The 13,033-nt window shown below is 41.8% G+C and overlaps 1 protein-coding gene across 4 annotated transcripts in view; it reads right to left on the bottom strand.

Annotated features, from left to right (window-relative positions):
- Nucleotides 1–13,033, bottom strand: part of fbln2 (fibulin 2) — a 99,114-nt gene that overhangs the window by 40,987 nt on the left and 45,094 nt on the right. For all 4 annotated transcript variants that reach the window (XM_034698351.1, XM_034698367.1, XM_034698362.1 and 1 more), the window contains one exon: nt 3,735–3,944. In XM_034698351.1, coding sequence (XP_034554242.1) covers nt 3,735–3,944 — 210 coding nt within the window. The remainder of the gene's footprint in view (nt 1–3,734; nt 3,945–13,033) is intronic.

The raw sequence follows: 13,033 nt of genomic DNA, 5'->3' as shown, positions 1-13,033 counted from the left end.
GCAGGAGAGTGAGACTTAAAGGTGACATATCACGCTTTTTTCATCAATATATATTGGTCTAAGAGGTCCCCAAAACATGTCTTTAAAGTTTATGCTCAAAAAAACACTTTGAAATCAGATTTTGGCATGCCTGAAAAGCCCTCTTCTTCAATCCTCCTCAGAACACTCTGTTTTTCCTCTGACCACGCCCCCTCAGGGAATCTGATCCAGAATCTGATCCTGACGGAGAGGCGCCTGTAGCAGGACCTTTCTGAAGGATTGGTCACAGATTTAGTGTTTCTTGTTGTTTTATTTATCAGTATGTAGACGTGTGTCTTGGTACACAGCTACGAACATGTAGCTATGTGGCTATGCTAACTAGCGCTAGCACTTATCCATGATAAATAAAAATCATCCACTAGATCTTGAAATCTGCAGACGTGGGGAGTAAAACCGACCTCTGCCAGAAAGGCAGTGGGACCTTTCTGAAGGATTGGTCACAGATTCTGTTTCTTGTTGTTTTATTTGTCAGTATGTTGATGTGTGTCTTGGTACACAGCTACAGCTACGACATGTAGCTATGTAGCTATGCTAATTAGCGCTAGCACTTATCCATGACAAATAAAAATCATCCACTAGATCTTCAAATCTGCAGAAGTGGGGAGTAAAACCGACCTTTGTGTTTATTAAGACAGCCTACAACTAGCATGCCTCCCTCCTAAGCTCCTTGTTACCACACATTTGTGCAGGTAATGAAAAACGGAGGGGGGATTCAGTATTATTTTATACAGTCTATGGGCTGAACAAGCTCCGAGCTCTGACTCCGTGACAGACCGGATATTGTTGTTACGTAACAAAAACATGGAAGTCTGAAACGGCTCGTTTCACACACATTTACAGAGAGGTGAAGAAATCAAGACAGGGGCAGAATGGATTTTTTTCATTCTCGGGGGGTTTGTAGACATGCCAGGGACACATATTTCAGGTAGAGAACCATTAAAAAGTCCATTTTGCATGATATGTCACCTTTAAAATGTCAGTTTACAGTGTGGATGACAACAGCTTTTATCACTGAAAACATTCACATAAAAGAGTCCGTAGAATCCCTACTAAAAGTATAAGTATCACTGTCATGAGTCGATGTTTGGTTCGGTTTGTCCTTGTGTTTCTTGCCTTGGTTTCTCTCGTGTTTATTCTGTATTAGTTATCCTTTGTGTCCCTTGTGTGTTTTGTGATCCATGTCTCTTTTAGTACTTCCTGGTGTTTCTTAGTCTTTTCTTGTGTTCTCTGCTTTGTAGTTCTGATCCATGTGTTTCCAGTTTAGTTACTTTCTGCCCTTGTGTGTGTTTCCCTCTTTGTTGATTAGCCTCATTAGTTTCACCTGTGTCCTGTGTTCCACACCTGTGATAATTACTGTGTATTTAGTTCCTCTGTTTCCCCTGTCTCTTGTCAGATCATTGTATGTCTACCCACCCACATGTGCCAGTGTGTCCTTGTCTCCAGTGTTTTTTTGTTCAACAGTCAGTAAGTTTTGGTTTATTAAATTATTAATTTGAATCTGCATTTTGGGTTCTCATTAACACAGTAAACACATGCAGGTGATGAAGATGTGATCAGCGTGTGAGGCAGCCATCACCGTGTCTCTGCATTCCGTGTGCTCCGAACAGTAGTCTTTATTAAAAGTATAACTACACTCGGTGACTCTGCACAGTGTTAGAAACATTGAAAGATTACAGTCACTTTGCTGATTTACGTCTTCTGATGTTACTTTGGTTTTACCTCCAGACGAACACGTTAGGATACGGCCCGTTTTGTTCCTCTACACCTTGGAGAAATGTGACGGTGAGACAAAGCTGATTAAATATTTGAAAAACTTTCAGACAATCTTTTATCTTTGAATAACAGCTTATCGGAAACGGCTCAACATAGTCACGTATTCAAATAGAATGTGCAGATTTTGTCGATGATGTTGACGCGGGTCTGTTAATATTGTTATTCAATGAAATCAAATGTGTGAAAGGCATCAAAATATAATCTGACTTCAGTTCTCCCTCTCACCACCTGTGTCGCCAATTTCCCCCTGCCTCTAAAATCTACGTACGCCTGGGTCAGAGTTTGCTTACCGGTAGTCACATTTTCACGTCAAGTTTGTTTTTATGAATCACAAACTTGGCGTGAAAATTGGCGTACGCCAGTTTCAGGCCCTGTTTTGTGTGTAAGCAACATTTATTAAAGCTGGGGTTGGCAGTCTCGGAAAACTAGCATGAATTTGAATGTAGCATTTCCTCAGGACTCCGTCTAACCCCTCCCCTCCTCCCTCAGAGCTCCTCCAAAACGACGCCCCCCCGCTCACATGCACGAGCGCCGCTGACTTGCGACCATATGATGGTGACTGATTCAAAACCGGTCCTCACCAAAACATTATCATAGTGAAAGTTAAAAACACAAACAAACATGGCTGCTGTTAGTACTTACAACTGTCATGCTAGTATTATCCAGTTGTACTGGTGACACGATATCAGGAGAAAAGTTATAACACATGTAATACTGTAACAGCTCTACTGTTTGTTAAACGTGTTCAGTGTAGATGTTCTTAATTCCTACAGTGTTGACAGTCATTGAAGGCATCAGGAGAGGTGTAGAGTGTGTGAGCGGGAGAGAGGAGAGACAAGAGGAGAAGTTCTTCATTCATTCAAACATTGATTGTTGTTTTGTTGGTTGGCGTGATCACGGCCAACAGTGACCGGTTATTAAAACTCAACGTGTTCACGAATCGGCTCGTCATCCCTACAGCGTCCGGACGGACACTACAATACATATACATTTTCTGTAGAACTTACTAAATGTCATTAATTCTTCTGCTTGTCAGAGCCCCGTGGTGAGAGCTTTTTAGACTCTGATCCGGACTACAGTCCTGAGCAAAGCACCTCATCGGGTCAGAGGGGACAGGCCCGAGGTCGAGCAAGAGGGGCAGTCAGTAGAGTCGAGAGAAGCAGAGGCTAGGGACGGGGACAAGAAGTACACGCCGGGGAAATGTACGCGCAGGAGGCGGGCAGAACAGCAGGACGGGATTTGAATGGTTTAAAATTTTGGCACCCAAAAAAGGCTGATTGGTTGGTGTTTTCCCAGGTTTACTCCGGCTGTAGATAGCTCTTTTTTAAGAACACATTAGGTATTGATTGCCATCAGGACATAAAGATCATTTTATCCAGTATAACAAAAAGTGTATCTAAATCTGATTACCAACCCCAGCTTTAAAGAGACCACAGAACTTTTAAAAAACATATCGAAGATCCCTTCCAAATTCTTCAGCAGGTATTTTGATAGTCTGTTAACACCTTAGCCAGCCTTAAATAGTACACATGCTAACAGACTAGCTTGTTAGCAGTAGGCTGATGTCACTCTGAGTTTTCAAGATGGAGTAGTTTTTGACGGTGTCATGACTAAAAGGGAACAACCAATTTGAAAGAAAGTGATGAATTTACCCATCTGCTCCTGTTCCTCTTTTTGCTCTGAGTTATTTCCTTCATGTCAGACAGTTATGCTAATGATGACATCCAGATTGTTTGTGATTTGTAAGAGATAACACGTAAAGGAACTAAACTTTAAATTTGAAACATGGCTGGAAAGGAAGGGTTGGGATATAGATATCAAGTTTCCATTTACTTTAAGTCCTTCCACTAAATTCTAAAACTTACAGCCCAAACCAGATGATTTAAGTAACAGGTGTGTAAATGAACCTTTCATAAGACTACCTGGAGCACAGGAGTGTCCGTCCTCCTGCAGGATGTAGCCCTGGTGACAGTCACAGCGATAGGAGCCCCAGATGTTGGTGCATTTGTGCTGGCACAGCTGGCCTGCGAAGAGCTGACACTCATCCACATCCTCCTGCTCTTCCACCGTGTTGGCAGCTTCATCTGTGGAACTGATGGAGAACGCTTCCTTGGGGAACTTGCTGTCTGTGACTGGGAGCAGTAAGGGAAAGGATCGGGGGAAGGGAGGGATGGGGGGGGTCTCAAATTAGCTACAGCACCAGATTGCCTCTATAATTTATCCCTTACACTTACCTCATGAAGCTGACTTGAAGACACAAAACAACATCTGTTCTCCCATTACATTTACATCCAGTGTTTAAGTGGTGCTTAAAACAGAGCTTCAATTCCTAAATTTCCATCATTAGAAAAACCAACAGCAGTGAGTGGAAAGGACAGGACCTAAGCAGGAACACTTATGAACTCAGGACACTAATGTGAGAGTTAAGTGCTGAGGAAATAAATGCACATAATGCTAAGTGTTTCTGGGGAGCAATTAGTCGAGTGAAGAGGAAAAATTATTTGGCGGATGAGAAATGACATGAGGCACTTACCAAAAAGAGGGTTTTAGCTAACTCCTGTGTTTGTTTAAATATCATTGACTCTATAACAGCTGCTCACTTTGGACTCAAGTCTAAACTTAATTAATGCAGCCATCGCTCTGCATGTTTCAATCAGCCGACACTGCCTGTCCTGCCTCTGAGGACTGTGGCCTGTAGAGGACTCTGTATGACAGTGATGTAGATCATGTACTGTGGGGAAGAGACATAGCGTGTCTGTAAGTGAAGGGTTTCTGCATGTTAGCAGATAAAGTGGGATATATGTAATGGCCGGTGAACAACATCAGACAGTGATTGAGTGTCAAGGCAAGCTCGAAGGTGCAAAGTAAAGGCTTGTTTATACTTCTGCGTTGAATCAATGGCGTAGCCTACACCAGAGGTCCTTGTAGCTCCCGTACCTACGCAGAGGCCTATGCACGTAGCTGACGTGCACCTCCTCCAAAATGTAACTACACGTAGAATCGACGTGGACCACACGGCCTGTGATTGGTCCACTTGGAGGCGATGTATTTCCCGCATTTACAGTACTTCCGGGACCCCCGCTCATTGGCCGTGTAATTCATCTCCTCCTCTCTATTCTTCATGTAATCATGTCTGTATGATAAACAGCAACATGTCTCAGCTGTAGATTAACAGAACACGCTCTGAATCGCTGTGGAAAAGTAAACAGAGATCGTAGCAGGGCCGGAAGCAGGCGACCGGCTATCAGAGAGACCACACTGCCCTCAAGCATTTCGGCGGAGTATTGCTGCGCAACATGGACACATCAATGTACAAGTATGTGGGGCTCATGTCTGCGTCAGCCCCTGCTGCGTAGGGGCGATGCTGAAGTATAAATCAGCCTTAAGAGTCAAGAAAGTCAAAGGTTACCAATTATGGCTCACGGCCATAGACTGTATAAATAATGGACATAGTATCCATGACGTCACCCATTGTTGGCGGGAGCCATATTGGAATTCCTGAGTTCAACATAACTTATGTTGAGCGAGTGTGATGTAAAGAGGCGGCCTTTAACCTCTTAGCCAACAGCTACAGTGTTCCCGCCTGTCAATCAAGTCAGCTGTGCCTGTCATCATGGAAAACTCGTAACCTTAATATTATCGAAACTGCTGTGTTGTGAAAAAATTCACCCTCAGTACAGTATGCGGCGAAAGAGAAAGGAGCTATCCAGACTAAAATTGTCTTTTGTACCAGGCTGTAAACATGTTTATTTCTGCTGTAAAGATCGTCTTTTTTGAATTGGTGTGTACAGTATGTGGTTTCCGGTACTTATGCAGCCAGCCTGAAGCGGACACTCGAGGAACTGCAGTTTTTAGCACTTCCGCATTGGCTTCAATTCTCCGCTTGGTCACGGCAGAAAGCTGCAGAAAAGGGTATTAACTTTTCTTCATCACAAAACTATGGTTTGAGTGTGTGATTAAGACTAAGGGCCTGATCTAGTAAGATCCCAAATAACGAGCGCTAATTTGCGTGTGCAAATTATAATTTTGCACATGTTATTTCTGGGCGTGTTGCGGGTGATCTACTAAGACTGCGTGCGCAAATGATAATGAGTGCAAAAGTGGTGCGGACCGCCCTATTTTAATGAGGATTTTGCGTGTGCTATCGGCTGTCACCATGGAGAGTTTTAAAGAACAGAGTGGTCTTAAGGGATAAATGAAGTTTGAAGCCATGGCGTTGGAGGTCTTTGTGGAGGAGGGAAATAAACACATCAGTGAACTCCAGCAGAGACCTCTCAGCGTTAGAAACGCAATTTGGAAGGCCATCTGTGAAAAGGTGATGTGAGAAAAAAACAGAAGATCTGGCAATGAAATAAACGCATCTACTCTTCTCCAAAACGCAATCAGTGTTTTGATGAAGTTTAGAGAGCGATTTGATGAGGCTTAGTCTGCCACTCTTGCTCTAGAAAAGTTAGGCGTCACTCGGATGAAGACAGCGCCTCACTGTCCCAGGGAGCAACTTTCGGGTGAACGTTTTTAATTCCTGATATCATCATCCAGCAACTGTCCCAAAGATTCACCAGCTGAAATGGAACTGTGAACATGTTTGTGTCAATTCACCCCAACACACTGCTGCAAGCACGAGATGAGGAGTTAAGCAGAGCTGCCTGGCGCAGTTCAGTGAGCGCTCATTCTCCAAGTTAAAACTAACTAAAAACCCCTTGATGAGCACGATGGGACAGAATAGACTGAGTGGACATGTCATGTTATCTATCGAGAATGACAGATCAAAGAAAATGGACATACAGTGCAACGTGGACAAGTCCATAGAGCTTAAGGCTCCTTCAAACGGTGGTGAGTAGGCCGAGTACTTCATATTGATTTTTTGTTTGTATGTGAACATGTGGGCCGCTGTGCCAATTTTACTAAACTGTATAGCTGTTGATACAGTGGCCATATGTGCTCTCATTAGTTGGAACAGTTAAAGTGAGTGTCAGAATGATGCGGTCGCTATCCGTGGTGCTGAACTGCTTTGAATTTGTGTTGTTTTATTATTATTATTATTTGTTTGTTCTCTTGGTTTGATTGACTAAAACATGTAGTAATGCTTGTAAGCCCAGCTTTTCTGGGCATGTTGTAAAGTTATGATGAGCTTTGCAGTGACCGCAGCCATGTGTGCGTAACGCTGTGCCAGTTTGCACCTGCCTTTCAAACGTGCTAAATATAGACGCAAATACAGCGTGCGCTATCTGCTTCAGGTTTGATAAATCACATTGCGTGTGCTAAATGATTACATTTGCATCTCCTCCTCCCAGTATTTTGCACGTTCTGATGATCTACATGTATTCTGCATATTCATGAAGGCAAACACACTAAATGATTTGCGAGTGCTATTTTGCTCATTTGAAAGATGCAATCCTCGATGCTCCCGGTTAGTACGTCAGCTTTGCGTGCGCTATCAAGTTTGCACGTGTTTTTATACACGCAAACCTTTAGTAGATCGGGCCCTAAGTGCTCAAAATGAATGTAACCACAGAGCCCAAGATATTTTTTTTGATCATTGTCCATCTGTGTGACATATTTAAATCCAAATTATGTCTATAACAAAAGAAAAATAAAGAATAATTTAGTGAGAGTAAGTAAGTCGTGCCAATAGGACAAAATAACATATCGTAGCCTGCAGTGATAATCAGCACAGACATGTTTCCATAAGTTGCACCGGTGGTGGACAGTAACAGAGTACATTTACTCGAGTACATTTTGTGAGTATCTGTACTTTACTTGAGTATTATTTTTGGGGAAACGTATTACTTCTACTCCATTTAAAGACAAATATCACACTTTTGACTCCACTACATTTCTATCAGTGCTCTAGTTACTCACTACTTTAGCTTTGAAGTCAGCTCATGAATTTCCTTTTTTTTTCTGAAATCTGATCCCTGAGACAGTACATGTGTTTGTGTAGTTCTGTTTGTCTCAGTGGTTTAGTCGTACCTGTATATCACGCGTCTCCATGGTTGAACGTGGAGCAAACAGAGCATCTCTCAGATCAGGCAGTTCATGTAGAGGTGATAATGATGGCTATAATTGGCACCTGAGCACCCATGTCCATATCTTCAGCCCGTGTTAGAGGTTTTTGAAATGAAGAATGATACGTATGGTTCGAAATGTTCTTCCTGTTACCCACTCTGCCCAAACAAACAAACAAACATTCACTGTCCAACCTGAGAGAGCGTGTTGAGCTACGTAACATTTGTTTCCTTCCAGATGAACATTTCAAACTAAGGTGTCTGTGCTTGGAGTAACTTAGTGTCTGTTTTTATTCCATGGTATAGTTTTTAGAGATTTCAAGTAATGTTTTCTAAATAAACATAATGTAACAGAATGCACTCCTATGTATTCTTGACTGGGGTATCTATACTTTGACTTATGTAATGAAGCTGTGTACTTTGTCCACCACTGCTTTGCTTGGATTTACAGATACATTGAACTTCAGTTATTCGTCCCATTATTCCAAAAGGGTCTGTCCGAACACACTCGCCCCAATGGACGCTACAATATGACCCCTGGAACAAAGCACCCTTGAAGCTGAGGACATCAAAAACAGATATATCTTTCATCATAAAGGTTACAGATTTGTTTCCTCTGAATATATGGCTTTAGCTTTTCTTTTATATATGAATTATCATGAACGTATCCAAGTCCAGCCATATTTATGTGATAAAATAAAACCTCTTAAAATGCTAAAAGAAACAGAGTTTAATTCAAGCAAACTGATTTATCATATGAGGCAACATTAGCATACAATGGCTAACACCAGCTGACAAATAACGTGCAGTATTATTGATCATACAGCCTAATTCAGAGCTGTTGGTTAGAAAGCATGCCTATGTTTGCTACTCGATGTGATATAGGAGCATTGTTTGAATTAATCTTGTGAATTGCAAACGGTACATGTGCAACTGTTATCGTGAGGCGAGGATCAGCCGTGCATGAATGCTAAAGTGGGATGATTGTACTTTGTACAAAAGCAGGGAGAAAAAATAGAAAAGTATGGCTCATTTGGCAGGATTGAGACAGTATCATTAGTGTGATTTACACAACAGTTTTATAAATATCACCAGGCTCAACCAAGACGTTGCAAAGTGGTCAAACCCTCAACAACACATGGTGAGAGCACTTTCACAGGACAAGCAGTGGAGAGTCTTTCTCCTGTTGTTTTCACTGTGAAGGAAAAGTGAGGATGTTTTGTCTGACAGTATACATGAGGAGAAAACTTGGTTTAAAAATGTAGGTTTAGTCATTTTACTATTACATTAAGAGAGAATAAACGTCAAGTGTCAAATCAGAAATACAGCTGAAGTTGATCAGAAAACGTTGGGGTTAAAAGGGTTAATCTCTACAGGCCTTACTGAGAGCTTAAGGCAAAAACACACAAAGCCTCTCTCTCACAGAGTAATTCAAGCATTACAGTAACGACACTACACCACACTGCTGTTGGTTTGCAGCAGTAATGGCTCCAGTTGCGAGGTTTCAAGTAAATATTTCTCACAGTCATTACCTGCGGTTTAAATTCAGAGGAGCAAGGCGATTACATTTTTCCTGTTTTAATTAAAAGGCGGTGAGTCATAAGAGTGAAAACATATCCCCCAAGGAAATAATTACAGTGCATCTCATCCTTATTTTCATCCATAAAACACTCTCAAAGTAAAGGCATCTTTGATGAGGGAGAGGGGGAGCGTGTGTGAGAAAGAGTTTTACACACCAGCTTAAACTGTTTTTTTGCTTCTCCTAAACCTCTCACAGCTTTCAGCAGGTTAATTGATTCCCACTTCAGAATGACATCATTCATATATCCCTTCAAAGCTGGAGGAAATGAGCTTGAGTTGATGGTTGGAACAGAGTGTGTTTAAGGGTGGGATTAGGAGGAAATCTTCTGATGTTGTGAATGGAATAACAGGCTACAGGAGGCAGAGAGAGGACTGACCTGAACTCACCATCACACTCAAGTACAACTGTTTCCATTAAAGGATAACCTCCACATGCATGAACCAAAAAGCTGAAGAAAGGTCTTCTGAATCCCAAATCAATGGATTACGAAAGGCTATTAGCTTGATTTAAGACCGCTCTCCTAAGAGAGACTGAACGCTCTAATTGCACAGGAGAGAACAGACAGACCAACACACTAATAAAAGATCTTCTTTCATCCATTACAATTCTGATGTCATTGATGAAAAACATGCAAATCCCTCCTCACTGAGCTCACAGCTGCAAACAAGTCACACATTAGGTCATGCTCAGAGACCGCTGCACTGAAGTGAACTGTTCACAGACACGCTCTTCTTCTACTGCAGTCTGTAGAGGAAAGGAGACACCAGAAGGTCCTGGAGTGCTTTTATAGACAGGTTAATTCTGAGCCTCAGTTTCTTGAAGTGAAACCTTATTGATGTCAATGTCACTGCATACGGTACTTGATGGATCAGAGATGGAGGAAAACTTTGCTGGCACGAGTAGAGAGACAACAGCCCGAGCCTCCATCTGCTCCTGATTCATCCCAGCTTGCATACTTCTTTTCACATTACTCTGAAAGGTAACATAACTGCTGACCAATCAACCCAGAGCAGCTGTCTTTAAAAAGATCAAACTTGGCCTGGATTCCACCTCTGACATAAACTTCAATGAGGACTGAATTCCAGTGGCTCAACCCGGGACACTACGGTGCAACGTTTGTGGAAGGTAGCTCATGCCAACATCTTTGTTGGTGGAGTGCTGAAGAGGCAGATTTATCCAAATGATTCATGTCAAAAGTGTTACATTTGAAAAGAGAAACTTTTGTGACCAGATTAAGAATCACCATGCATGTGAGATCTTCTAAGTTTAGCAGCCTGGTTGACTTGTTCACCTAAACTGCAGCTGAATGATTCACAGTATGAAGTCTGACTCATGCTTTAATTACACACATTAGGTTAGTGTTACATTCACAGAGACAAACTGACAACTGCAGTATGCACCAAACGTCTTTAGTACTACTCTGAAATGTGTTAAGAAACTTTAGAAACTTTCCACAGCTGCACAACATAAAGCAAACGGCCAACTGTAGTAAAACAGCTTGAGATAAATCTCAGACAACAAGGTTCTCAATCTTTTCTTCTTTAACTACATCACAGACGTCAAGCTATTTCTTCTTGAGTAACAGTAGCATTACAGAGCAGCTGGTTGACTGACCTCTGACAGCTCATGGCTAAACTTTGGAAAGTGTTCTTTAGCATTTCAGGTTCCAAGTATAAATGTGCAAATTTTTTTGCCACCAATCGATGCACAATAAATACAGATCTATTTCTGCTAGAGCAGCATTGTGCCGTCAAAGATGAAGGCAGCGGTATATTTGATCTGATCCCCTCAGCCTCCTACATGTGTCACAGTTCCTCCTCTGACCTCTGTGTGCCTGTAAGCGTGTGTTTTTGTTTACGTTCAGATTTTTAGTGTGAGTGAGGAGTGACTGTGTTTTTGTTTTCCCCTCCCCCTTCTGCTCTGTCTCCTTCACTTTCTGATCACCTGCACTGGATCTGCAATCAACACTCCTGCCAGCCATCATCCAATCACCACTGCCTAGAAGAACCCTGCACTGACATCCAGTCCCTGCTGGATCATTGTGCCTTCATGGTTTGTTTGTCTAATGGCCAAGTTAGAGCTGGGCGAAAATACTGAAAATAATTTAATCACGATAAAATATTTCATATCAGTCGATATCGATAATTATCACGATAAATATCAAATCGTTATTTCATTTAAATTTAAAGGCAGATTTTTGGTCCTGAGTGAAAGTTGAATACAGTTTGTTAGTTTGTATCAGGATTTAGTTTTCTGATAAGCTTCTTGAATCCATCCTTTCTGATGGTGATAACAAGAAGCAGGTCTTTAATGTAAGATGAGATTTTTGTGAAGTTTTACTTTGCAGATTCTTATTTTTCTCAAGATATATCAAAATGTATACTGTGTATCAGTTTAGTAGAGTATTGTTTTGAGTTGAGCTCTCCCGTTTAAGATACTAAGGATTACAGGCAGAGTGATGTTGTTTCCCACAGTGCAGTGAATGCATCACGGTTATTCAGTGTTCAGTTGCCCTACGGTGGCGGTGGACATTCACAGTAGAAGTTATCTCTATGTTCTTCCTTTACCCACACCCTGAAAGTTTATTTAATGAAGTGTATTAAGTTAATAGTTAACACAGAGTCGACTCAGTGTCAGACAAACGACTCTGCTTTGAGCTGCTAGGTCTTGAGTTTTCTTCCGTGTCGCTGTCACTCGTTTCAGCTGTTTACATTCCACTCCAAACATCTTTAAGCCCCGCCTACCTCTCACCCTGCGACATGATTGGCTGTTCAATGCTTTCTTCTTCTTCTTCTTCTTCTTCTTCTTCTTCTTCTTCTTCTTCTTCTTCTTCTTCTTCTTCTTCTTCTTCTTCTTCTTCTTCTTCTTCTTCTTCTTCTTCTTCTTCTTCTTCTTCTTCTTCTTCTGTCTAATGTTGGGTGGTAACTAAAGTTTAAGGCTCATTAGTGCTCTCTCCTTTTCTAGTGGTTGGGCACCCCAGGACCCCCCCACCAGCTATCCCTTCACCACTTCTGTAACAAAACTGGAAACAAGACCGGTCTAAAGTCTGCTTTTTGGGTTCAGCCGTAATACGTGACATGTTGCAGTTTTGCAGCTCCACTATCAAAGCTCCTTTTTACATGCTGAACTCTGCAGTAGTGTAATACTGGTGTCTCTGTGGGATTTCACATTGCATTACAGTGTTGTCACTGTAAACACACAGCGGGAGATCCACATACACACACACACAGACAGTGCTGTTCCCCCCCTGCTGTACAATCTTACCCTCACTCCACCTTTGTTACCACCTCAGAGGGACAATCAGAGGTGGACTTTGTCCCACCGTTACGCCTCTGTGGGTTACATAATGCAGACAGGGCGTGGCAGAATAGTAAATATACCTCATTGACATGTTAGTAGTGTTTAAGGGCCTACATGCATGTGAGCATATTTTGACGTGCATGTGGAAAGACTGCTTTATCGACCTTCATTTGTTTTTCAGTTGTGAAATTCATTTTAATAAGGAGTATGCTGGAGCAATGTGAGCTCAGTGAAACAAATCTGCAGTTAAATAAATCACTAGCTTTAGAAAAATTAAACTTTAAAAATCATTTCAGTAATAAACTTGGTTCAGGGAATAAAAACTATGACA

The sequence above is a fragment of the Notolabrus celidotus genome, chromosome 1, assembly GCF_009762535.1.
Source record: "Notolabrus celidotus isolate fNotCel1 chromosome 1, fNotCel1.pri, whole genome shotgun sequence".
In the NCBI taxonomy this organism is placed as follows: Eukaryota; Metazoa; Chordata; class Actinopteri; order Labriformes; family Labridae; genus Notolabrus; species Notolabrus celidotus.
The sequence above is the reverse complement of the archived record's forward strand: the minus strand, read 5'-3'. Positions and strand labels throughout refer to the sequence as shown.